Source organism: Anas acuta, chromosome 2 (genome assembly GCF_963932015.1).
Source record: "Anas acuta chromosome 2, bAnaAcu1.1, whole genome shotgun sequence".
NCBI classification, from domain to species: Eukaryota; Metazoa; Chordata; class Aves; order Anseriformes; family Anatidae; genus Anas; species Anas acuta.
Window position 1 is genome coordinate 53521981 of NC_088980.1, and position 26823 is coordinate 53548803.

At 43.9% G+C, this 26823-nt stretch overlaps 1 protein-coding gene across 1 annotated transcript in view; it reads left to right on the forward strand.

Annotated features, from left to right (window-relative positions):
* The window catches only part of LOC137851190 (uncharacterized), a 158475-nt gene that overhangs the window by 88119 nt on the left and 43533 nt on the right, over positions 1-26823 (forward strand). The window contains exons 16-24 of the mRNA XM_068672101.1: positions 6454-6619; positions 16778-16991; positions 19044-19292; positions 19958-20097; positions 20180-20302; positions 22444-22554; positions 22691-22729; positions 22828-22881; positions 25116-25274. Of these exons, the coding sequence (XP_068528202.1) occupies positions 6454-6619; positions 16778-16991; positions 19044-19292; positions 19958-20097; positions 20180-20302; positions 22444-22554; positions 22691-22729; positions 22828-22881; positions 25116-25274 (1255 nt within the window). The remainder of the gene's footprint in view (positions 1-6453; positions 6620-16777; positions 16992-19043; positions 19293-19957; positions 20098-20179; positions 20303-22443; positions 22555-22690; positions 22730-22827; positions 22882-25115; positions 25275-26823) is intronic.

A 26823-nucleotide genomic window follows, 5' to 3' on the forward strand; every position in this document is an offset into this window, starting at 1 on the left:
GGTGGGGGGCTTTTTTGACGAGCACTGTGGGGTTGTGGCGCTGTCCCACCCCCGGCGCGGTGCTGCTGCACCCCAGCCTTCGGCACCACGGGGCGGGGAGGCTCCGCGGCCGTCTTTTAGCCCCGTTCTCGTGCTGTCCGGGCCGGCTTTTCTTCTGGCGGCCGCTCCCCGAGGCCGCCATCCCTGAGGTGAGGCAGCCCCGCTCCCCTCCCCCCCCCGTCCCCTCACTTCGCGCTTTCCCGCGCGGCCCCGCCTCCTCCTCCCCTCCCTCCCCTCCCTCCCCTCTCGCGAGGCCGGGGCCGGGGCCGGGGCCGGGGCCGGGGCCGGGGCCGGGGCCGGGGCCGTCGCGGGCGGGTGACGCGCGGCGCGCACCGCGCTGACGGGAGCCGCCATCGCCTGCCCCAATTGGCCGCGTGAGGCGAGCGGCGGAGCGGGGAGGGCGAGGGACGGGACGGGACCGGGACCGGGACCGGGACCGGGACCGGGCGGGGGGCGTGTGACGGCACAGAGCGAGGGGCGCGGCGGCATGGCCTCGGGCGGCCCAACGGCCGGCGGCGGAACGGCCGCGGAGGGCTCGGCCGGCGGCGGGTGCGGCGGAGGCGGCGGCGGTGGCGGTGCGGCCGCGCCGGAGCGGGAGCCGGAGCCGGAGCCGGAGCCGGAGCCGGAGCGCTTGGAGGAGGAGGAGGAGGAGGAGGAGGAGGAGGAGAAGTTGCTGCGGCTGGCAGCAAGATGAAGAGGCGGCGCCACCGTTGGGGCGCCGCGAGGGCCCCCTACCCCCGGTTTAGGCAGGTGAGGAGCGGCCCCCACGCAGCGGGCCCTGCCCCACAGCGCCTCGGTTGCCCGTGTACTTATCGCTCAGCCCCTTCCTGACCCCCTCACCCGCCCCTTTATCCCTTTAATTGCCCTGTACCCACCTCCTTATCCCCTTAGTTACCCCCTCAACTGTCCAGTTACCCCCCCAGTTACCCCCCCAACCCTTTACTAACCCCCCTTAGTTACGCCTTCAGCCCCTTCCTGACCCCCTCAACTTCCTCTTTATTCCCTTAATCACCCCCTACCCACCTCCTTATCCCCTTAGCTACTCCCTCAACTGCCTAGTTACCCCCTCAACCCCTTACTAACCCCCCTCAGTTATCCCCTCGGCCCCTTACTGATCCCCTTAATCACCCCCTGCCTACCTCCTTAGCGCCTTACTTTCCCCCTTTATTCCCTTAATCACTCTCTAGCCACCCCCGTACCCCCCTAGTTACCCCCTCAACCCCTTAATAACTCCCTTTAGTTACCCCTTCAGCCCCTTACCGACCCCCACAACTTCCTCTTCATTCCCTTAATCACCCCCTAGCCACCTCCTTACCCCCTTAGTTACCCCTTCAGCGCCTTACTTTCCCCCTTTATTCCCTTAATCACTCTCTAGCCACCCCCGTATCCCCCTAGTTACCCCCTCAACCACTTAGTTACTGCCCTTAGTTACCCCCCCCGCAACTGCCTAGTTACCCCCCCAGTTACCCCCCCAACCCTTTAATAACCCCCCTTAGTTACGCCTTCAGCCCCTTCCTGACCCCCTCAACTTCCTCTTTATTCCCTTAATCACCCCCTACCCACCTCCTTATCCCCTTAGCTACTCCCTCAACTGCCTAGTTACCCCCTCAACCCCTTACTAACCCCCCTCAGTTATCCCCTCGGCCCCTTACTGATCCCCTTAATCACCCCCTGCCTACCTCCTTAGCGCCTTACTTTCCCCCTTTATTCCCTTAATCACGCTCCAGCCACCCCCGTACCTCCCTAGTTACCCCCTCAACCACTTAGTTACTGCCCTTAGTTACCCCCCCCAGCAACCCCCCGCAACTGCCTAGTTACCCCCCTAGTTACCCCCTCGGCCCCTCACTATCCCCGTTATCGCTTTACCCAGCCTTTTACCCCCCTCCTCACCCTCCCTTTCATCCCCAGCCCACTGCCCTCAGGACCTCCAGGGCTTTCCCCACTCCCTGCACCCCGCCTCGCCCCCTCGTAAATTCTCTGCACGTTACCTGCCAGGCTTTACTTCTCCTTCGTGCGGGAGGGTCCGGTAGGTTGACGGTGAATGCAAATTCTGTAAATTCAGGGTGTGAAAATCCCCGTGCTGGAGGGGGGACACGCTGAGATCCCTGCCAGCAGCTCATTGCGAAGAAATGTCAGGCGCCCAGAGAGGTGCTCTGCAGACGCCCTCTGCACGTGTTCGTTCAGCCAAAACCTCTCCGCTATGAAATCAGCAACGTAACTGAGTATCGTATGCAAAGCCGAGGGAGCACTATGCATGGATAGCTGCTCAGTTAGGTTTTTATCACTCGCAGAAGTGCCAAGTCCCTTACACCGTATATTGACAATCAGTCTAGTCCATCTAAAGCTGGCCTGGAAGGGCAATAAAACATTCCCCACGCTTACAGAGCAAACATTGAAACCTCGGGCTTCAGCAACACGTTAATGTTGAAAGTGTCGTATCTCGCGTGTGCCGACGCTGCGTAGGTAACTGATAAACCTTACAGGTGAATTAATAATCAGCGGAGATGGTTTTCCAACTTTGCTATTGCCTGTTATCTCTGGGTGTTTTCCAGTAGGTTTATTGAAGCAGTGTGCCAGAGCAAAGAGGTGCTTGGGGATATCTGGGGGATTCTGCACAGAGAACGGATGCTGCACATCCAACGCAGATCAAATTAACAGCAACTTATCGGGGAAAAAATTGTAATGATTTGATAAATAGGCAAACTGATAGACGCTATACATGTGCGTTTATTATGTTATTTATTATAATATTATATTTATTAATATTATTTATTATAGCTGATAACTTTGTAGCCATATGAACCGTGCAAATGCCCGTAACATAACAGGATGAACTTTGGGTAAATAGCTTGCTTAGAGCATTTGTCAATTGATTTCAGTTTGTTTTCAATGTGATGCCCGCTCTGCAGAAGGCTCTGTGCTTTAATGTGAATTGTCTCTCTGTGACGCAGTTGGGGAGACACGAAAGCGATGGAGGCGATTTTAACATGAGGTTATACCTCTGATTCTGATCCCTACCGGCTGTTTTTCTCATCCTTCCCCCTACAACTTTTGTCAATAAGTCAGTTTGTAGAAGTACTGAAATAGATCTGTTTTGTGTGCTTGTGATCAGAATTACAGCCCACCAAACCCTCCGTCTCTTATCACTAAGCTCTGAAGGTGCCTGGGCACTAGACAGTGTAGTTAACAGCTTTGAAGTTCCTGGGATATCTAATTTACTTTTTTTTTTTTTTTTTTTGCTTGCTTGTTGATAATAAATGATAGAAAACAGAAATGTCCCTTTTACGGGGCTGGTAAACTCGGCCCCACATGTACACAATTTTTGTCATGTTGTTTAAAATAATTACTTTCTTTGGTAGAGAACTTGACAAATTTGATTTAGTGTTCTATCAGTTTGTCCTCAGTGCTGAGTGAAGCAGTGATGCTCACTTTAGCCCCAAAGTTTAACTGAACTGTACCCACAATGCTGAATTAGGGAACAAGGTTAAGCAGGTGAGGCGTATTCAGTGCTATAAAATTAAAAATAAATAAATTTTTAAAAAAACAACAACAACACATAAGTGGTTTTGGGTACTTTGTGTATTCTGTATCTATTCATGTAAATCTTGAAATAAATTTAACTTGCAGTGGAAGAGAAAGAAGACTTCGCCTGTGAAACAGCAAGCAGAACAATGTGGAAGGTATGACATTTATTCATTTAAAACTTACTTGAAGGAAGAAAGAAATCTCCTTTTCAGTACAGTCTGCATGCTTGCCTTTTTGGAAAGGTGGTGACAGTTGTCAGTAAAAGGAATGGAAATGGAAGGAAAATTCTGTATTTTGAGGGAACAGCGAAGTCCAGATTGTGTTTGAAGACCAGTGTAACTTTGAGAAAATTGTTGCTTTTATGAAAAGAATGAAGATGAACAATAATAAAATGACTGATACATGACTGATACACCACCACTTTTTATGCCAAGTTTATCTTCTGAGTAGGATGTGAAGATGGGAAACAAGGCATGCTATAATGCTGTATCCATGGAAAGGCTCTGTGCTTTTGGAGGCCTAATTTTTTCCTTCTCTAGGAAATAGGGATCGTTTTGTAGTTTAACTAAATCTTTAGTGTTACAAATTTTGTTGTGACAGCTATTTCATAGTTTGTATGTCAGTTTATTTATAACAAAACAACTTGTCCCTCTTAATGTTCCCTAGGGGAAAAGCTATTAGTTTTAGCTAGTTAATTGCTGGGAGTTTGAAAGCTCTGTCCTCATGGAATGATTCTTTCTGAAGTATTCTTTAGAAGGTAAAGTAGGCGAAGTGAGTCACAGGTTTTTTTCTTTTTTTTTTAAGCAAAAACCTGGAAGAAGATTTATTAGTATTTATTTATTTTTAGTGCTCCTTTCATGATGAAGTTAATTGTTTGCTCTGAGTTCACATGAAGACCCTGTGTTGTTTAGAATCATTTGAGGCCAAATGCTAACTCATCTCTAAAATAAAAAAAGTAAATCCAGAAGAATTAACTGAATTTCTTCTTGAGGAGACTGCTTTGTGTTATACTGCTTTCTTGGTTTAGGATGTTAATTAATGAGTTAGTTGGTTAGGGTTAGGATGAGTTATCCTCCAGATAATATTGATGGCTTTCCCTTCTGGGCAAATGGTGTTTGGGGTAATAACGCTTGAGTTAGGACATTTTGCACCCTACCTTTTTAGGGGGTTGCTCTTTTCCAAGAACAGTAGCGGGGAATTTTGCTGACTCTGCTCATCTGCCAAGCAATTCTTATGTGACCGTGGGCATTCTTTGGCTTGCAGAAAGAACTCAACGTTTTTGTCTTGGCATCTAAAAGTTCGACTTCACAACCACCGCCTTTTTAGGGGTGGAAGCGACTGGCTTTAAGGTTCTGGTACAGGTGCAAACAGCTGCTGGGTTTTAATTATGTTTTTTTCAAACTGTTCTGAATTATCTTTGTTAGAACTCCTTTCTACTTCTCCATGTAGGAAGGAGATCCAGAAAACTCATACTGCTTTTGATTTTGTTGACACAGTCCATTGCAGTGCCCTACCTTTTGTTTGTAGAGTAGGTAGTGGTGGTAGTGTTTTTTGTGGTGCTGGTCTCTGTTGGGTGCCATGTTCTGGAGCAGGAGCACCACAATGATCTGCTGGCAAGAGTCCCTTTGGACAGCTGAGTTGGAATATTCAGTAAATCTCTGGCCCACCAATGCTATATATATATGTGTGTGTGTGTATACATCTATATATATATATTATTTATTTATTTTTTTTAAGCCTGAGTCCAATTGCAGATCAGACTTGCTTGAAGGGTGACAATTGTCTTTGCCCCCTTGAAGCTGACAGGTGTTAACAGAAAGAGGAATATGGGCTATTATGGGCAAACGATACTTGTCCGAATAAAGACCTATTCTGATGTAAGACTCTTTTTCAGTGTTCTAATTGATTGACAGTTTGGATTAGAGAAAAGTCTGAGCATATGCCTTAGGGATCTGTCTTCCTCTATGCAGTCAGAGTGCTAAGCAGGCTGTTGTCAAGTATTTGACAAGTTTAGACCAGTTCTCCTCCTCAGTCTTCTGGAAGTTTGAGCTGGTGTCTTCCAGTGTGATCTAATGCACTTCTGTACTTCCTGATTGGCTGCAAGATAAGCTTTGATGTCACAGTTTTTCCAGGCAGACTTCATTTTCTTGCCATAGTGCTTTTATTAGTGCTATTCCCTATTTCACTTCTGGTTTGGGATATTTTTTTCCCTGTTTCCACTGAGATGAGGAAATCTTTCTGGTTTTGGTCTAGGCTTTTCTAAGTAACAGAAAAATGCCTTTGTGTGCCTTCCAAAAGGGATCTCTATTCATGTCTGAAAAGACTGGAATGTTGGCACACCCAAACACCTCTGCTGTTGCTGCTGATGGCCACATGAAAGCCAGAGCTGCTTCTGAAGCTTATGCTGTATTACCTTGCCACACAAGTCTACGGCCTCTCTGTTCTATCATAGCTGTTGGCAGCGTGTCCCGTGTGTGAAAAAGTGCATATGAGCACTCTTTCTATATTTTCGTGAGTTGTTCTTTTATATCCTTGCAAAGATGCATGTTCATCGCAGAATCAGAGAACCAGTCCTGTTTAAAGGAAGCGTTGGAAAATAGCAATCTAAATCAGCTCTTCTAATTCAGGTCTTCTGGCTTAGTCATTGTTCCCGTATGAATGGTGCGCTTATGTATGTCCTTTTCATTGCTGCTGTTAATAAAGATTTTCCTATTTAGAACATCAAGTATTTACCAGCATTTAGCAACTTGTGAGACAGCTTTCGTTTTTTCTGATTAGCAGGTTTCAATTCTAGGACTAATAACAGCTATAATGTCTTGAAAAAAATGGTCTGATTAATTTTTTTTTCTCTTTTTTTTTCTCCCAACTTCTGTACTGTTGTGTGACCAGCTACAGAAATGTGAGCAGTGCGAAATGTGAAACTACGAGAAATGTGACCAGCTACAACTTCGGTACTGCCGCATCCAATGGTCTGTCCTCAGGAATGAGTAGTGGAGGCGGCAAAATGAGAAGGGAAAGAGGATTACACTATTTATCCAGATGTGTACAAGAAAAGGTAAGTAACTCTTAAATTAATTGCTGTGACTGAGATTGCTGAAGTCAGTAGCTAAGTGTGTCAGTTTTATTGCATCATAGTACATTATAATAATACCTCTTTAGTTTTGCATGATGTTTTCCTGGGGGTTTCAGAGCAGGCTCAATTGCCTAGCAATGGCTCTAGCCACCTCCTTACCCCCTTAGTTACCCCTTCAGCGCCTTACTTTCCCCCTTTATTCCCTTAATCACGCTCCAGCCACCCCCGTACCCCCCTAGTTACCCCCTCAACCACTTAGTTACTGCCCTTAGTTACCCCCCCCAGCAACCCCCCGCAACTGCCTAGTTACCCCCCTAGTTACCCCCTCGGCCCCTCACTATCCCCCTTATCGCTTTACCCAGCCTTTTACCCCCTCTCTTTTTTTTTTTCCCCCCTAACTGCAGGAGGGATGATCAGCAGGATGCCTAGCTCAGGATTGTCAGCTTGCTGAATATTATTTAACTGTAGGTCCTGGGGTTTTGGTCGGGTGGGAATTCTCTGATCGTACCCGATGTGAGCTGCAGAGTCAGTCTCCTCCAAAATACAGCAACAGCTTTAGGAGGCTCTTGCAAGAGGAGGTGCTGCTGCTTTTTAAAAACTATTAGTTAAAGCGTTTGTTCAGAATGTGGTAGACCCTACTTCAGCTTCCTGTTTTGCCTGGAGCGATCAACCTACATCTTCCACGTCCCAGGCAAGTATCCCAGTCGTCAAGCTGTGTGTTATCTTCAGTTCTCCTGGTTGAGGCCGTGTTACTATCCAGAAAAAGAACGCATGATTCACTGAGCCAGAAAGAGGATGGATAAGAAAATGTTGCCCTCCAAGAAAGGAGACGTGCAGGTTCTGGCCTTTGGTTTCAGAACTTTGTGCTCGTTTAATGTTAGATGTTGCTTACAGCAAGCATCCAAAGCCTATCATTTCCTGCCCTTTTCTGCCCGTGTGCCTGATGACTAAACTTTAGAGCCCCGCTTCGTTATGTTTTTGTTTGTTTTTAAATCTAGTGCCTTTTTTTAAACCGGGTGAAATAGGAGAGGTGAACAGACGCTGTCTGGAAGAGAGCACTCGTGACTTGCAGCTTGTGTAGTGTCCTAGGAGATGGAGATACGGATACAGATTGCCCCACCAGTGAAGGAACTAAGCTGTGGTATTTTCCCTTCAGGGCTACCATCCTGCCTTATAAAAAGGGCACCATCAGCAGCTGTGTTATTAAACTGACAACAAGTAACAGCGCTGCTAGGTACAGGTAGTATAGGCTCACCCACCCCGAAGGTTTCTGGGCTGGGAATCCTCAGAAACAAAAAGCTTTCTGCATTTCTGGGTTAGGCAGTCTGGGAGTAGAATTTAGGAGTCCTTCCTGTGGACAGCTTTCTTAATGGCTCTGTGCTGATTGCACTGACTTGAGATAATGCTGGGCTTGGCGTGCTACCCATTTCCTCAGCCATTTCATGCTGAAATATCCATCCTGCTTCTGTATGGTGTAAGGAGCCTGGGCACCTGGGTTAAAATTGCATCTGTGCCCTGAGAGCCGAGCACGTGAGGGCGAGGGAGCTGCTGTGTCCAACGCCGGGCTTTCATCTGCAGGATGTGGCCAGAAGTGCTCCGAAGTGCTGGGTTGCCCCAGCCATTTAGGTAGGCGTTACTCGCGTGGATGCATGATTGGGATGAGTGTTCGCATTGTTCACTTATTAAGCAGCTTCCCTACAGGAGGAGAAGAGGCTAGCTTAACTTTGGGGGTTATTTTTTTTATTTGATTATTAATCATTCAAATGAAAATGTCAGAGAAGTTTGACTCTCTCGGGCTTTTAAACTCGTGCAGGCAGATTCAGGCATGAGAAATCAATAATTAGTTCTACCTGAAATGTTTCTTTAACCGTTCGTGTTAAGCTTCACATCAGAGCTTTTTCATATTGGCTGTCAGATTTGTAGATTGAAGCTTCTGCTGGCTTTTTTATTTTTCTTACACGTGCATATGCCAGTGCACACTCGTAACGTAGATGTGCTCCGCTGGTATACAAGAGAACAATCCAAACATTTTCCTTGAAGAAACCAGCATAAGTTGCTACATGCTTTTAATTGGTCTTATGCTTCTGGTGTTACCAGAAAGCCACTCGTTGAATGTCCCGATCAGATAGCACCTCTGTCTGATGGGCGAGTTTTACAGAGCCATGTGAGACTGCAGAGCAGTTGCAGGATGAGGAATTTAAACTCTATGCAGCAATGCCTAAGTCATTACATTCTCACCTGCTTCTGTCTTGAAGGTGGGCCAGTTGTAAATGATTGTTTGATTTATGCCTGGGATTTTCTTGGCGTGCAGCGACTGCAGGCAGTGGGCAGAAGGAGTCTTGCAAGCTGCCGGGTTTATTTTGGGAGGAAATCTTGAAACTCATGCTGAAGAGTTCCTAGAATATCCTATTGAGTAATGTAAATGAGTTCATGTTAACCTGAAGCAGGGAAATACTAATTTATAAAACTCTGAAATGTATTAAACAACATCCATAGGGAGCTAGCTATGCAAGTGTGACTTTATGGGTTTAATTCTTATCGACGGAATTACATCTTGAAATCTGCTGAGGTGATTGTGTTAATATTTATATGCATCTCCCTGCTCCTTCTGGTGTAGGAATAAGTTAGCACTTGGAGCTAAGTATTTGTAGCTGTTAAGAGTTGCTTAAACTGTGTGTAAAGATTCTTTTAAATGAAGGGGCTGGTAACTGACTGCAGAGGTTTTGTCTCTGTCGCAGCAATATCAAATTGTATTGGCAGAACAGGTGTTGAAAGATACAGCTTGGCTTTTTACTGCCACCCAAAGCAAAAAACGTATCCTGGTGGGGAAGAACTTTCTAAACTGGGATACTGACGGTTTTCTCCCATTTAGGCTGGCAGTCCTGTCAGCGGTACCACAAGCTGCAGAATGTGACTGCTATACCGTTTTATTCCTATTTTTGTTGCTGTCATGACAGTGTTGGGGAAAAACAATAGCAGTGAGCGTTGTCTCAGGACAGAAGATTTTAAAGCGGATGAAATAAAGGCCTGTGTGAGCTGGGACACCGCACGTTGCCTTCATCTGCTGGCGGCACATCACTTCCTCTGCGTTATTTATTCCTCCAGCCGGTAATTAGCGCTGGTTCTTGCTCCCCTGCTGTGGAGGAGCTGAGCTGCTGATTGAGAAGACTGCGAGGAGAGAGTGCAACATCTCTTTTTGCTTGCCGAAAAACAGTTTTTTAGTTTTTGTAAATGGCAAGGTTGCCCTCGAGATCCCAGCTAAGAGACTTTTCTCTGAGCTTGCTATTTCCAGACCACTTTTTAGCAAGTCGTCTCTTTTGTTAATGTGGTACAATTTTCCATTTTACTCTCGTTGAACTGCAAAACTGCAGAATTTTTTTGCCATCTTTTTGATGTTCTGTTTCGTCAATCCAATATTTATTGTGTAGCTATCGTACAACTAGGAAACGTTGGGTAGTCGTATTTATGCAGTCACGATAGAAGCCGGGAGATGTTCCCCAATGTACCTCTCGTGGTACATGCTGCTAAGAGAACATACAAAAAGCACAGAGGAGTTTTTAACATAAAATACGTGTCTGAAGCTCAAGAATTAGTGTCTGTAATATTTTTCTAATTCAGAGGTTTTTTAGCAATTAGGCAAAACTTTTATTACTTTTTATCTGTTAAATAATTCAGCTCTTCAGTTTCATGACCAACGGCCCTACATTTGGGCACGTTTATTATTTTCCCTTGCACAGTTCCTTTGTGCTACTACATTCTGTATTTTTTTTTACAGTGCTTCTTAAAAGCCTTGACCTGCTTTCTCCTTATGCCTAGGCCCTCCAGGTCTTACCTACCTTTTTAGTGAAGGTAGGATTTAAATACACTTCTATAAGGCAAAGAGATAGTAATTTTGCTAGCCACTTGAAGCTGGCGTTCTTCACAGCTGTTTGTCACCACGTCTGGAGGAAGGCTAGTACTCCTTCAGCTCTGTTAGGGACTGGGTGAGTACTCTCTGAACCCTTTCAAGCCAAGTCGGTTGGGTCATCTTAAAATTGAGCCAAGGTGAGTATGAACTGGCGTGTTTGACTTTGCCTGAAGCGTAAGTCGTTTTGCAACTTGCTGATACAGTATTTGTCATTGTGGTATTCTAGGTTGCTTTACAAAAATACTTATTAATGAAAAGAGCCTCTCAACTCTATTTGCTTTTCTGTGTTGTTGTGGGCGAGGTTACAGATACCTTCCCCTCTTTTGACAAGCAGAGATTTTAAGTATTTATTCTGCTCACTGTCTAGGAATTAGCACAGCACTAAAGTGGTTTTGTTAGGGCAGTAACACTGACGTTCTGGGGGGCAGTTTCCTTTGAGGTTCTGTAACTTATAACTGCACTTTGCATTTACTTACCGTGTCTGTCATTGTGTGTGTTTGGCTTGGTTGCGATCGCCAGCTGTTTTTTAAAGTAAGCATAAATTCATAATAAGCTTTACCTTTGCTGCAAAAAAAGTGCCTGCTCGTGTACGAGCAGCATGCACTAAGGTCCTACAGCTATGGTTTTACCACATGTGCTGGCTTTGCAAAGACCTGTGCCAGCAGAAAATGTTCATTGTCCTTGCCAAGGTTGTTTATGACTGTCTCCACAGCTCTGCTGTTGGAAGGGGTTGTGCGAGTGTGTCCTGCAAGCTCGCTGACTTTGCTGTTAAGCTATAGCTGTGTTTTGAATCAACCTTTTCCTGAAGCAATTGGGTCTCAGGGCTCCTTCCTCTGTTAGAGGTGCAGGTCTGGTGATCTCCAAGACCAGCCAAAGATGCAAGCTGTTCAGCTGTGCCAGATGCATGATAATTCCAACTCTGCAATTGTTTAGTATTTGTTATTAAACTTACCTTACAAAGCTGTGGATTATATAGAGATTTGCAGATGTCATAGCCTAGGGTCACTAAAAAAAATCTCTGTGCAACAGCAATTCTTGGTTACCCATAAGAGAAAAGTATTTAGAGTATTTAGTATTTACGTTTGTGAGTTGCTCTTGGTTCTGTCAGCTGAGCTGTGGTGAAAGCACGTGGCCGGAAGGATGTTGCTGCCTCCGGTGACTGGAGGTTACGGCCCTGCAGCTGAGGTGAGCCTGCATCACCTTTGCAGCTTCAGAAGGTTAGCCCTGAATGTCAACAAATGTAACCCTAGCTGCTGCTGCAGCTAACGCAGCTGTGTCTGAGACTCAGCATTTTAGCTTCTCTTCCATCTTGTTAGGGAGTGCATGCAGCAGGGGCAAATGTAACACGCTTTAAAAAAACTCTCGTGCCCTAGTTAATTGCAGGGTCTGCTGATGCGGTTGCATTGTGTGGTGTAAGTTACACGCTAGGCAACGTCTGTGTGTGATGCTTTGAAAGTAGGAAAGGTTTAGTTTTGCTGAAACCTAATGGGAGCGTAGAAAATAGCTGAAGGTGACTCTTTGGTTACTTGGTTTTAGCTTGCATGTTTGAGATAGTTTATAAGAAAAAGTACTGAATGTACGACAGGCTTGACATAATAGCGTTTTGCAAACCCGCATAAGCTGTTGTCAGCTCTGTTTGTAGATCAGCATGGATAGGAAAGGTCGTTCAGAAGGAGCGTAAGAGTACTCTGACATCTTTTATATACCCCACGGTTATTTAAAAAATGTAATTCCATTTCTCGTGTTACAAAATGGTGATTTACTCTGGAGTGCTACTGCGAAGTGCCAGGACTTACATTTTGTGTCAGGAAGTACTTCAGTTTGTGAGATGTGTTTCAGGTTACCTGTAACGTCTCTTCTGCACTAGAAAGCGTTGGGCACGGGGACGATGAGCATCAAGCAGTGAGCTGCCCTCGAGTGGCATTTAACCATCTTTTAGAAGCTGTTGTGGGACTTGGCCTGCCCCTGCTTGTGTTTGACCTGCAGAACGTGTCCTCCCGCCTGCGAGCTGTAGCTTGCGAGTGCTTTTAGGCAAAGTGGCACCGAAAATATTGTTTAATTCATTGCTGGGAGTCAAGCGTGTTGTTGGAGGTAGCGGATCTGTAGCATGTGGTGTGCCTTCGTATGCACAGATTGACTTAGAATAAGTGGGGGGAATAGGGAGTTTGCCGTTTCTTTTGGCAAATATGTTTGTTGGTGGTGAACTGCTGCAATGAATTGTGTTTTACTTAATGGAGAATACCTGGAAATAAGATAGGCAGTTTAGGCATCACATTGTCGACTTAAATCCTAAATATAAAAGTATGTTACCATCCATCTTGCTAAATCTGGTAACTGCTAATGGCCCTGTAAAGACCATCTGGTGCTATGGGCAGTGTATTTCTGGATCATCTTAATTCTGAAAACTTTGAACTTCTTGTCTCCTGGGTTATGCCAGAGTCTGTTATCCTCATACCAGGTATTGTTTTAGTTGTCGTTGTGCTTGTTGAGTCAGAATAATTGGTTTAGACCGTGTGGTAAGGGAAAACCAAATCTGAACTGCATTTTGTTAGTGCGGTTCTACAGACTGGCTTTGAAACTTAGCTGCAGACACGCTGCATATGTGAAGCAGTCTTTCAGTAAAGAATAGTAACCGTACTTATGCGTCCCTTCTTGGGTTTAAGAACACACTCGCCTAAGACTGCTCCTGGGTCTTAAACGTTTGGTTTTGGTGCTGATAGGTGTCTATCTCAAAGTGTAGCACAAAACGTGCGCTCAGATCTACAGCACCACCACTGATCTCTGCTGAGGATTAGCGACAGCCTAAAGTAGTGCTTTTTACCAAGAAGGAAGGTGTCTTGTGCTTTGCACCCTCTTTTGAAATGTTGTCGGCTGAAGGTGTGGACCAAGCTTGAGCTAAGGCCGTTCAGCGCCACAAGGATTTAACCTAGCGAGTTAGACACTGATTTAGCTGTCAGAGCATCTACTGGCCTTTTGCACTCGGGTGGAAATGGTAACAGTGGGCTGTGTCTTCATGGGAGAAATCATCAAGCAGCGCTGAAATGTAAAGCAGCAGCAGAATTTCCCTGGGAGGTTCCTTCTCAAGCTAGCTACGGTAAGGAAAAGGAGGCTCGCTTTGGCATGGGGAAGCATAATCCCTTCTTCAGGATTTTTAGAAAGAAATTTGAACTAGTCCAGTTGCTTTCAATGAAGTGGTTGGTTTTTCCACTGTCGCGGAATTAATGACATTCCTGTAACATACTGTTCATATTAAGTCGTAAGCTTTATTGTCTTTTTCTTCTAACTGAAAAACTCTGCTGTCCTGCATCCAAACCGAACCCACTCCCTAGACAGCAAGAGCTTGGTTAGTCCGCAGGCAGCCTGAGCCCGCGCTGCTGCACAAGAGAGGGGATCACGTCGGGGTTGGCACCAGCGCCTGTGTAAGCACACGGTGAGCTGGACCCGGGGCTGCCCCCAAAATACATCACAGCCCACAGGTGAATGTTTGTCTGGGTCGGTTTGATACAACCCGCATGGTGTGCGCACACTCAATCAAAAGGAGGGAGAGGTCTTGTTTCTTCCTTCTCGTGTGCTGGCTGCTTGATCTTGCTCTCCCTCCTGGGCCGTTTGCGTTGCACCACGCCAGCTGAATTCATTAGTCCAGCAGGGAAACCCGTGCGTTTTGCCAGCTTAACGAATGCAGCCAGCAGGGAGGGCAGCCTGCTGTGCGCCAGAGCTGGCACAAGGTAACCGTGGGGGATGGAGAGAGCCTGGAAGCCCTTTTTGGTGGTGGGAAGCGCTTCCTCCGATCCGCTGCCGCTCGCTGAACTTCACCCTCAGGTGCAGGCTTTCTTTTTGAGGATTTACTGATTCGTATGCTTGAAGACCTGAGACTCCTGAAATTGGAGGAGAAAATGAAAATACAAGAATCAGAGTTCAGCTGGAGGTAAAAAGTTGATGCTGATAGAGGTGTGCATCTAATGAATTAGCTCTTTTATCGGGTTGTGCTTTTTGCATCTCTGAAGAATTTGTGTTAGTGTGTTGCCTTTCTGGATAATTGTTTTAGTCCGTCCTTTGTCAGAGAGTGGGATTTACTTAAGTCTCTCATACTGACATCAGCTCTGTTACAAAAATAGACGGTTTCCAGTAAGGCATCGTTGCCAAGTCTTCCTGCCAATACTTTTGCTCCCATTGCTGTGTGAGAGACCCCTGGCAAGCTGGGAGAACTGTCCTATTCCTTAAGTATTTTTTGCCAAGAAATAGCCCGCTTTTAAGTTCGGAAGTTAAACTGTAACATTATTTTTTCCCTTTATATAAAGCGTTTAAAGAAATGGTGTTTCAAAGTAGTAAACTAGGACACCTGTTTGTTTACTGGTATTTCCCCCTCTGTATCTTTTGTTTCGGGATGCCTCTGAAGGCAGCTTGCCTCTGGTAACTGTAGCTACTGTTGCTTGGTGTGTGTAGACCTTGACAGAGAGGTATGTAGCAGGGCTGCGGGCTCTTGGGATGCGCAGCATTTGAGGAGCTGCTGTAAATCCCTATTAGTAAGCTATTGGGCCTTTTCAGGGGGTATTTTTTCGTGTGCTGTGTTGTTCTCCTTTCCTGCTGCTATTTTAGGACGAGAATAGCGTGCGAGTGCGTTTCAGACGAGCAGGCAACTGTTGAGACTGACGGCAGCTCTCAGGCTGCTGAAATCAGTGGGCTAATGCTGAGTCTGCTGAAGGACGGGAGCACAGTCACCGGCTGAAGCGCTGCTCCATGCGGCTGGGGTGAAACTGCCTGTCCTGTGGCAATGGGGAGCCCCCAGAGCAGCTCCCTCCTCTGAAAGCAGGGGGCTTGTGCAGCAGCCTGTTGGGTGTTAAACCCTAGAGGGATTAATGATGGCAGTAGGGAACCTGGGATGTGGTGCTTTATTTCTGGGTCTGTAGCTGTGACGGGCAGGTGGGAGACACCATTGGCAAGTCCTCAATTTCTTGAACCTTGTCGTGAGTGGGCACGTGTGCAGGGTGTGTTTTACTTCTGGGGGGAGCGTTTGTTTCTTTTTTTGGCAATATCGATGTTAGATGGCAGGCTCTGGCTCATTCACAGCGCCTGCCTTGTTCTTTTGCGGTCATTTAATCAACCTTTTTGCTGTGCAGCAGGAAATTGGAGGTATGTTTCAGCATATTTTACTTTTCCTTGCTTTGTCATTGACAAAGCTTCTTGTCTTACGCCATGCACGGGTCGGATGGAGCAGGCTGTCAGTACTTCCCACTTGTGGCTTCTGAAAGGGCTGGAGAAATTATTCGGGGTTCAGTTCTTTCTTCAAATGCCACTGATGCGGGGAGCAGCAGCCAGGCTGCCGTATGCAAGAAAGGGTCAAAGCAGTCTGGCTTTAGGTTTGGATGGTAAAATGTCATCTTGGTTAATTATTCGTCTAGCTAGGCTCTGTAGTTACTCATTTAGGTTATTCAAGGTGACGGGGTGTTTGCTCTTCTGAGTGCCTGTGACTTGTTCCGTCTTGAGTCTCGGGCCGCTTTCTGTACGGGGAGGATTTGCACAGCAACAGAATCCTGCAGGCCTATTCTAATGTCTGTTTTTGCAAACTTGGACCCATGTGAGTTCCTGATAGGCTTCCATTCATCGGAGAGGAATATTGGCCCCAAGAAAAGGGGAACGTGGAAATGAGGGGCAGGGGAGGAGGAAGGGGCTGCCTCCGCTGGTACCGCGTGTCGGACTGTGTGTCAGCTATGGCATTACGTGCGTTTAATGGTTTTTGTAGGGAAGCTGAGGCTTAGGATTTTTGGAGAAGAACAGCAAGAATAGGGGTTGCTGAGTTAGCTTTCGTGTTTGCTCGCACCAGGGAGGTGAGCAGCCCGTCGTGTGGCTGTAGGCAGGTTTAGTTGGTTTTCACGTGAGAGCGCGAAGAGGAAGAGTCCTGGAACAAGTCTGTAGGTCAGGAGGTATTTAGGCACAGAGTTTCCTGATGCCCTTGCGAATTGACAACCTGCAGGTGAATTTTGGCAGAAGTTTCAAAATTTTGAACTTTGCCAAGGTCACTTGGAAGTGCAGAAACCGGTAAGTAGTCGTAAATCCATGTCAGCTGAATTTGAGGTGTACCAGAAGTATAGCGGTCCTATGCTAAGGATCAACCTTGTCGTCGTCTTCTGAGTATGTGCTATATAATATCTGTCTTCAGGGTCCGTGGAAAGTTGTATCCCAGCATATGCCGTTGACTGTGTTTCTGTAATTAAACGAGTGTTTTTTCTTTCAAGCAGGGAATAATTAGCAGAGTGACAGAAATGGTGAAAAGTATTGTACCGGCGTGGCTGCAGAAGTATTTCAATAAGCGTGAGAATGAGTGTGCAGCTGCAAATAAATCTGCAAACCAGGCGGCGACTCCAGTAAACCAGCATCATAATTACGCAGATGGAGGTACCCTAAATGATGGGAGATACATGCCTGAACGAGCGACACTTAATAGACAAGGTACGTGAAAAATCATTCGGAATTCTGGCCACCTGTATTTATTCACAGATTTCTAGTTTTGAATCCGAATATCAAAAGGAAATTGGAAGGAGGGTTTTGACAGAATCAAAAAAACAAACAAGAAAGTCGAAACAACTGTTTGTGAAACTGTCTTAGCTTTAAACTGTCCGCACAATTACGAAGCATACCTCTTATGCTCTTGGAAGGCATCAGTTAACTTTACGTACTCTGTTAGCCAGGTGCTAAATGCTGGAAAGAACTCATTTGCAAGTGTGCTAGGTTGCATTTTCCATATTTTACAAGAAACGGAATGAAAATCTAATTGGGTAAGGCAATTAAAAATGAATTTGCTTTGCAGTCTTCAAAACAAAATAATAGATGCTAGAGTGGCACAGGAAAATTCCATTTCGCGTCCTGACTTTTTTTGTTTGGTTTTGTTTTGGGCTTTGATCAGTTTAGTCAAGTTCCTTGTTAACTTAATGGAGAACTAGGGAACTTGTGCATGGATGTGGTTTATGACATTATTACCCTTAAAATATTCAATAACCTGAAGGTCTACGCAGGGGGAAGGGGTGTCTTTGAAAAGGTATTGGGAGCGTTGGCAACGAGGTTTGTAACCCCTTTACTGCATAAAAGATGAATTTGTCTTATATCCCATGCCTCTCACTGTTACTGTAGTCTTATTGTATAAATCCGCACATACTCTTACTGGAGTTTCTCTTAAATTAGCTGTTTTGGGGACCTCAGCTTTTAATAAGTAAAGAAGTTTTGTCTGAGTGTGCGTAGATAACCATAGGTAAACTGGAAAGTCAGTTGCTTCTGTTGTTGGCAGAATCAAAAAATAATGCGGAAATAGCTTTGCCTCCAATCTCATCTAATTGTAAACAAGGAGATTGATTGCTTTCTGTGTAGCTGTAGCTTGGGAATAAGTTTGGAGAAAAGAATAGAGAAGGTCTTCATGACTGAGGAACACATGTTGGCTTTTCTATGTAACTGTGTGAAAGGAGCTTTCAGTAAGAACAGCTGCACTGCAAGCTTACTGACTCCAGGAGATCAGGAGCAGGTGGACATCCTAGAACCTTTTGTAGCTTATGTAGCTGTCTGTGGGTGTTACTTGCTCTGCTTAAGAATAAGATATTTTTTAAAAATTATTACTTCATTTTTAAACAAATGTGTTTCTTCAGCTCTGAGGTATCAATGTGCTGGAGCCTATATTCCTTGCTTAGGTGGCCTTCAGCCCGAATAACTTTGTGTATCTCAAACGGTACTGTTCTAAAAATCTGCTCATGGTTTGGAGAACTAATTAGTGGTACTGCAGTGGTTATGAAGATTGAACTAACTAGTTTAAGCTTGAGTGCGAGCATCAAGAGGATAGTGGCGCAAAGTCATTTTAATGGCCCAGATTCCCGGGGGAGACTGTAGGCTTTTATCAGGCCACTGGCATTGTTTGCAGACCCTTTGCTTCAAGAGGGAAAAATGCTCATCTGGTTACTTGGGTCAACGTACTTTTCCCTTGGGTCAAAATCCCCGTAGTTAACGGGTAGGAGGTAGTGTTTTGCCTCTAAGATGAGCTGATCTGGTAGAACTTGGGAAAAAAAGTACTGCAAGTGTTCATTTTCATGCTGTGTATTTAGATGAATGACCTTTATTCCAACATTATATAAGCTGCAGTGTTACCTGTGCCTTAGCATGTAATCTCAAATTTTGTAAAGCTTCTTGCAAGCTGTACATGCGAGGAGGAGCATTTGTGTTTGACTTGGTGAAAGGCCAAGTCAGTGTTAGAGCATTTGAACACGGGGTCGGAATCTGGTGTTGTGAAACCTCACAGTTAACTTCTTCTGACTGCAACATTAATACTCAGTATTGCAAGCAGTGTTGTAGTTGTAGCCAGACAGTTAGATGAAACCGTATCTGGGTGAGGAAGAAGTTAAATTTGGCTTCTCTATTTCTGCGCTTAGAACTTGGCAATAGCATGGCTGTTGATAGGAAACAGGTTTTGGCTTCTGTGAGCTTGTCTATAGCAAAGCTAATTATCTCCCTGTTCTTGTCTAGAACCATCCACAAGTAGCTCAGCACTGAACTACCCAGTTGCCTTAACAAGGCCCGCTCTTCATCGGAGCCATTTGAATTATACCATGTCGGATTCTTCTGTCCCACCTTCTCAGCCCACGACATCTTCAATATTTGGCATTGGCAGTCCTAGACTCTCTTTCATAAAAGAAATCAAAGATTCTACCTCTCAACAAGACAATGACAACATGTCAAGAACCGGTGGCTTCTCCTCTAGAGCATCTGACAAAGGTGATTTTCCTGTTCTCTGTTTAGTTGACTTTTTTTTAATGTGAAGTACTTTGCGTTTGAAAAGGGTTGAAAGGGCAAACAGCAGGTTTGCAGCTTTTTCTAGTCCCCCAGATAGACAGGGACTGAAGTGTCCTCAGCAGGTTTTTCAGAGAACTTGTGTATGGTTGAGAGTAGAGTTGCTGGGCTTTAGCAGTGTAACCTGAGTGCACTACAACTTTCAGGTGTGTCGTCGTAAAACATATGTGGGAAGAAGATCGTTAACTCTTAGAGCAGCCTTCTAGGAATCTTGCAGGTGTAAAACCTGTGCAATTATGATCTGTGCTGGCCTCCAGCCTTTCACCAACATAGAAAAAAGCTTTGTCTGTACAAACGCACTGATGTTTATGCAGTTCTCTTTGCTTTTAGCACAAAAGGAAAAAAAAATCTTCTGCACTGGAAGCACAGTATTAACTTGTTAAGATTGCTGAAAACTACTTGCAGCTCAGTGAACAGTTTTCAAGTTTGTAGCTGTTACTTGATTTTCAGTCTGTACACGAAGCTGTTTAAAGAAGCTGAAGCCACGTTTATTTTTCCGTGTTGAAGAACTTGAATTAGTGTGGTCTTTACTGTTGAAGTTCTGTATGTACTAGAGACGTTTACATTTAACATATATGTCACTTTGGCAGATGTTGGAGTTTTAAAAAATACTTCTTCATCACTGCTCTGGACCACAGAAGCTGATAGAACTCATTCCCTCTCGCAGCATTCTGCAGCTAGCTCTAAGAAACCTGCATTCAGTTTATCTGCTTTTGGAGGAATGTGTGCTGTAAGTACTGCACGGTCTTTCTTTTAATCACTTTGAATGTGTACCTGTTTTTCTGTCCACTTAACGTACTGTGTTTCTGTAGGCACGCGGAAGCACATCTGACTGTAAGAAAAACCAGCCTGGGTATTCTCCATTTTACCCTGGAAAGACGGCCTATGGTGGTGCAGCTGGAAAATCAAAGCCGTTGATGATAGAACCTTATCGGGTATGAGAAAAGTAGGGTAATGGGAAATAGTGATGGAAATAAAAAAGCAGCACTGCCAAAGGAGCTCTGAGCAGGGAGCTGAATATGTGGTACCAGTTGCTCTTCTGCCCTCTTGGTCTACAAAAATAGAAGAGATTGATTTCGGGTTAAGTTCTTTTTTTAGCAGTTTTTACCACAGGTAATACTTGCCAGAAAGAGCAAGAATGACAGTTTAGGCTAGTTGTTGGTAGTTGGGGTTTCCTCTGTTGTTACTTCTTTCAAGAAGTTCCATTTGAGTGCCATTGTCTGCCTCTGACTACATTGCATGGTGTTATTTTAATGTAAATAAAAACAATGGCAGCATAACTTTGAAAAGTTGTGTTTATAGTAGCAAAAGCTACAGTAGTCAAACCTGGCCAATGTTTATCTGTGGATCTTTTTTTGCAAGCATGCCTGCACTCATGCTATGGATCTGTTGTATAAAACTGCGCTCTTTAAAAATATCTAAAATTAACTTTGCTGATCCTTTGCTCTTCTGTTACGTAGAGGCATGCAGGCCTAAATGCAGTCCCAAGATAAGCAGTAACATGCTTTCTATTTTGAATGATTCATATAGTTCTTGAAGAGAGGTATTTGCCCCCAAGAGTTCTTGGAAATAGCAAATAAAAACTGCTGACAACTCTGATTAGCTAGAGCTGAATCGAAAAGGAAAGTCAAATCAGGTTTGGTAGGAATGCATTTAAATCAATTTGACTTTTATCAATAAATCAAAAGGAATTTTAAGGAAATGAAAACATGGGTTTGCTGGATCTGTTCTGACAGTCCAGCTCTGCAGTGGAACAAGGGCAGTAGCTCACTTAGGGGAAACCTTGAAAACTTGTGGTTCAAAGCTGGGAACCCTCTTTGGTCAGCTATTTTTGTTTTCTAACAATATTAGTGGATTATGGTAACAAGAGGAACCAAAATACTAGGCTTTTAAAGGAGAGAGAAGCTTGCTTATTGCTGCTTGCTGTGGATTACAGCGATGTACTAGAGAGTCCAGCGAAGGGCCACCAAGACGATCAAGGGTCTGGGAGCACCTCTCCTCTGAGGAGAGGCCGAGACTGCTGGGACTGGTCAGCATGGAGGAGAGGAGGTTCGGGGGGGGATCTTATTGATGTATGTAAATACCTGAAGGGATGGTGCAAAAAGAGCCATTCTGTTTTCAGTGGTGCCCAGTGCCAGGTCAGGAGGCAACAGGCACAAACAAAATGAGGTTCTGTCTGAACATCAGGAAATGCTTTTCTCCTGTGCAGGTGATGGAGCCCTGGCACAGGTTGCCCAGAGAGGCTGTGGAGTCTCCCTCTTTGGAGATCTTCAAGAGCTGACTTGACATGGTCCTGGGCAACCTGCTTGGGGTGGCCCCGCTTGAGCAGGGGGTAGAGCAGGTGATCTCCAGAGGTCACTTCCAACCGTAACCGTTCTGTGAGTCTCACTTGTGTTTTTATATGCTGCATGGTCTGCTTCCTGTCTTCATATCGTGTGATAAACACAGAGGGGTTTAACATGGGAAGAAAAAAGTCACACCAAGGGAAGTTTTTGCATGATATTTGAAGTTGGGTGGTGCAAATATACAGTTCGCTTTTTCAGTGTAATATTTAGATCTGTTACAGTTGAAATCGGATCTTTATCTTTTAAAACAAAGATTTGCAGCCAACTTTAATCTTGGGGGAAGGGAGGAAGCAAGAGAGAAGTAAAACTAGTTCCTGGTTATGATTGTATACACTGATTTTAAGATGGTACACCTACACCATCGTGAAACTCTGAGGTCTGTGTTGTTAGCGAAAGCACTTTCTGTACCACAAGCCTTTCCTTGAGTTCTGTTTCCCTGATTACTGCTTTGGAGGCCTTAGCAGTCCTAGCATCATCCGTCTTGACCTTTTACAAGTCTGGATTTCTTTTATTACTCGCGCAACAAGCACGTGCAAGATGCACTGAGGCCCAAGGTAAACTTCGTTGTACTCAGCATGTACTCTTCTTTACGGCTTGAACTCCCAGTGACTGCATTTTTCTCTGTCATCAGAATATATTGGTTATATCATCAGTGTAGCCTTGGAACATAATATACATGCCTCCTTAACTCGGAATTGACCATTGTAACACTTAAAATGCTAATTTTCCAGGTACAAATGAAAAGGAGAGTTAGGCAAGAAAAAGTGCAGTCCCACGCTACCTTAAGTACCGCAGCACGGTGCATCTTGGAGGCACTGGAGAAGCTGTCAAGCCCTTTGATGGTAAATAGCACTTCTTTTAATCCCTTTTGCTTCACGTGTTTCTAAAACTTAGTAAATGTGCCATCAAAGGAGAAAGATAAAACTGTTCTTCCTTATGTTGTGTCAAGTTTAATTTATTGCACTATTTTTTCAACAGGATGCTAAAAAAATGCCACCTCTTTTGCCGCTGAGTTCTGTAAGTTGACCATGAACCCCCATATTTTTGTTGCAGGGAACCCTCTCTCAGGAAAAAAGAAAAGCCCTCTAACATTTAGGCTTTATTTTTTCCCTTAGCCTCCAGACATAGATGAACTGAATATTCCTGACCTTCAGCCCAAACGAAGAAAGGTAAGAACCAATAATGTCTTAAGATGAGGTAGATAACTTTTCTAATGCTTTATCACTATTAGAAAAATTTTCTCAAACCTCAATGACAGCATACGCATCTAATCAAGTTAATATTGGCATCTATCTACAAGAGATGAAGGGCTGTAAAGATTACTCACGTTAAGATTTGTTATCTTTGTAAGTTGAGAGCAACGACTCTAGACCACACGAAGTAGTTTTATCTTGTCCCCCAGTTTGGGGTGAAGCTGCATATTAAATTCCTGTTGAGGAAATTTTTTCTCTTGAAGAAATGATCACAAACAGAAAAATACTGCTTGACTGGTCATATAGACTTTGTACGGACTTGGGTATTCATTTAGGCACAGCAAACTATTTTTCTGCTTTTTATCACCATTCAAGGTAAAACCAAGGAAAATCGTTAATTTCTGACACTATAAATCTTATGCTCCTGAATTCCTATTTGGAGGTAGCACAGAATTGGTGATAGTGCTGTGGTGAAGCATGATTTCCTTTCATTTTGTTTAAAAAATGAAAACCAGTCATCTTTTTTTGGTGACTTTAATTAGGGGTGTCATTGGGTTTATTAAATTGCAAAACCCTGAAAGGACCGCTTTAAGATGAGGTGACTGAAGGAAAGAACAGGATGTGCACACTCTTCATCTTCTGTTCTAATGAGAAAAGGGACAATGTCTCAAGAAGTTTCTGTGCTAATTCCTTGATTGGATGTGTAATTAAGTTTACAATCACTTGAGAGTTTGCAAACATGTCAGCTTTCCTGTGCCATCTTTTCACCATATGCCAAATGACAAAGGCATTGAGAAGTGAAGTCTATCATAAATATTATCCAAATAACTAAAAACAAATCTGGTGTGAACTCTCAGTTCTATTATAGAAATACACCTGTGATAAGGCGTTAAGAAAGATCTGCCAGATTTGCAACAGAAAGCCTGAAGTTGTCAGCCACTAAATGAATGTTGCACGCAGCTGTCACTGGGTAGGAGGAGATAGATTGTCTCTTCATAATACTGGAATTCATAATGCTTGGCAGGAGAAGGGTAGCCCTTGATGTGAAGCAATTATTTGCGAAGGAGATGGTTGTGTGTTTTCCTGCTGAAGTGAACGTGGGGTTGACAGAACACTTGTGCACTCAGGCTAAACTTCTGCAGCGGGTCGCAGTGATGTGGTATTTTTCTTATTTCAAGGAACTGTACCAGGCAGAATAGCTCTTGGTGTATTAAATGCCTAACTGGGGGTATTAATATTTTTCTTTTTTACCTTTAAACCAGCAGTGACCCATCGTTCACTCGAAGGAGATTTGTGAGCTTCCATAAAACGTATTTTATTCAAGGTTTCAAAATGAATGTAATAATTTTTAGAAAGATATATTTTTGTACACTTCATAGGTGGTGTGAATTCTGTTACTAAGAGTTGGGAGATACTGTGAAACTAAAGCTGCAATGTAAACCATTTTCTGTTGGTATTGATTTGAACAATAGCATACTTGCTAAGACTGTATCTTCTGATCCTTAAGACTGCAGGTGGAGCCATTGGTAAATCTTTTAGGCTTCAGGGTTTGTTTTCTGTTTGACAGTTCAGTTAAGTCAGTTCTGCAGAACATGCGGTGGTCTGTGTTAAAAAGTAACTCTGGTCTGTGAAAATGTGTTGAAAAATGAAGTCAAACCCACTACTTGATGTGCATCTAAATGCACATCTAAAGCATTGGATCATAGTTTAATGAATGAGATTATTGTAAGATTGACAACTTTATTTTGAATGTGTTCTATTGTTTGTGTGACTTTGAAGGGGGAAAATGTAGGGAATGTGAAGCCCAGAAGCCTGTGTAATTAGTTGCTTAACGCTTTGAATGTTAAATTAATGAATTAAGCTATTAAAAAAAAATCAGTGTGGGCAGAGGAAAAGGTGGGAACATATAGGCACCCGAGTTATTTTAATTATGGTAGCCTGAATTATTTTGTCTACAAAGCTAACTGCCACATTTTGAAATGGAATTCAGTCAGACTTTGGCTACTTAAATATAGCTTTATGGATTTTGTTACTGGTTTTCTGGTGATTTCCCTCTATAGGTTGAATGCTTTCTGGAATTCTCAAATTGTATTCACAGAGTGCCAAGACCGATGGGAGCTTTATAGTTCTGTAATTTGTTTTCATCAGTAAATATTGGAATTATTTTGGGTAGACGTCAGGATAAATTGATTGCTGTTTCCCTTTCAAAGCTGGACTCCCAGAATGAGTCCCCGCATCCACCTGTAAAGAGACTTGTGAAACCAAGGTTAAACCTTTATTCAATGCGTCGGGTCCGGTATTCTAAACCAGCAAAGACTTCAACTCCTGATTCCAGCAAAATTTGCAACAGAGTAGACACAAAGTACCAAGTAAGTACATTTTTGAGTACATATTTGCTCTTCATATTGATTCCACTAAGCAGATTCTATATTAGAAACTCAATAATACGCAAAAGCTTTGTTCTCCACCCCGAGGTAAAAGCTTATGTTGCAGATTCCAAAAGGAGGATTCGGCTTGCTCTTACAAATTTGGTACAAAACATAATTGTGTCCTGGAAGGTTTGCAGAGTTTTTCATGTGGAGGCATTTTGTGTCAGTGTTGAGAAACTATCTTGTGTAACATCTATTAGAGTAGAAGTGAATTAAATGGCTCTTGGGAAGGTCTCATGGCCGATTATCCTTAAACGTCATCTTTATTCGTCTTTCAAGATAAAGATAATGCAGTCCTAGCCCGTAGGATTCCCAAAAGTTGGAGTTGTGAGGTTTAACATTTTAGAGGACTAAATATCTCACTAAAATAAGTAGGTCTAATAGCTTATTACATATAGCTTAAAATACATCTTATCAGCCATTTCACATGAGTGCTTTTTGTGTGCATGCTCAGATCCGATACTTGTACTTACCAGGCTTTTATTTTCAGATCCACAGCTCTACTTGGATGTCGATGAAATGAACAGACAGTTTATGGAGACAAGCGAAGAACTCTACGATTCACTCATGAATTGTCACTGGCAACCTCTGGATACGGTCACTTCTGAAATCCCCTCTGCTATTTAAGTGTCTTATATAGCATGACCGTTATGACCAAGGTGCTAAAACTACACTTCTTCTACGTTATTCTAGCTCATAAGTTTTAAAGCACAATGATAGGTTGGTTTTTTTTTGCTATGCTTTTGACAGTTTCTGTAATCTTTTTGTTCATCACTCTCTTCTTGGAGCATCATGAAATCATGTAAATATTCTAGAAATGTAAAGAGTTAAATGGGGTCTAAAGATAGACTTGCCTGTGTAAATAAAAATTTGTTTCTGAAAACCTGCCAGCAAGGGATTTACTTGTACCTGTGTGCAGCACGTTCTCTTCTGGCTTGTGAAACTTAACAAGGTAGTAAGGGTATTTCATCTGCCTTTATTTTTATATGGGTGTTAGGACACAAGCGAAATCTCGTTTTCACTTGTTTTCCTGGTCACTTAGGTAAGTGACAAGCCAAGCCCTTCATGTGCTTGCTTAGATTGGAAGTGTGTATGGGAGACACTTACAGGCCTTGCTGTGGAGCACCTGTCTGCTCCTTCCTGCAGGCTGCTGGCTCTAACTGTACTGCTGATATCTGCTAGGTCAGCTGAAATTGGCTTCTAAATCTGGTATTTTAAGCATATGGAAGCGTAGACTTGAACTGCCGTAGCTACAAACATCCCATGGAATGAGGATGAAGTCTGTTGGCACTCTGCATCAGCATTCAGCTTTCCCTTGACCTTCTTACTGGTAGACTTCTCGGCTGACTTACAGCAAAGAAGTTGCTGCAATATAATACATATTCTTAACCTAACAAAAAAAATCTTGGAGAAAACAGCTTGCTGGCTTAAAGAAGGAAAAATAACACCAGGAACAATAAAAAAAATAATCCTAGTAACAGCTCCTTAA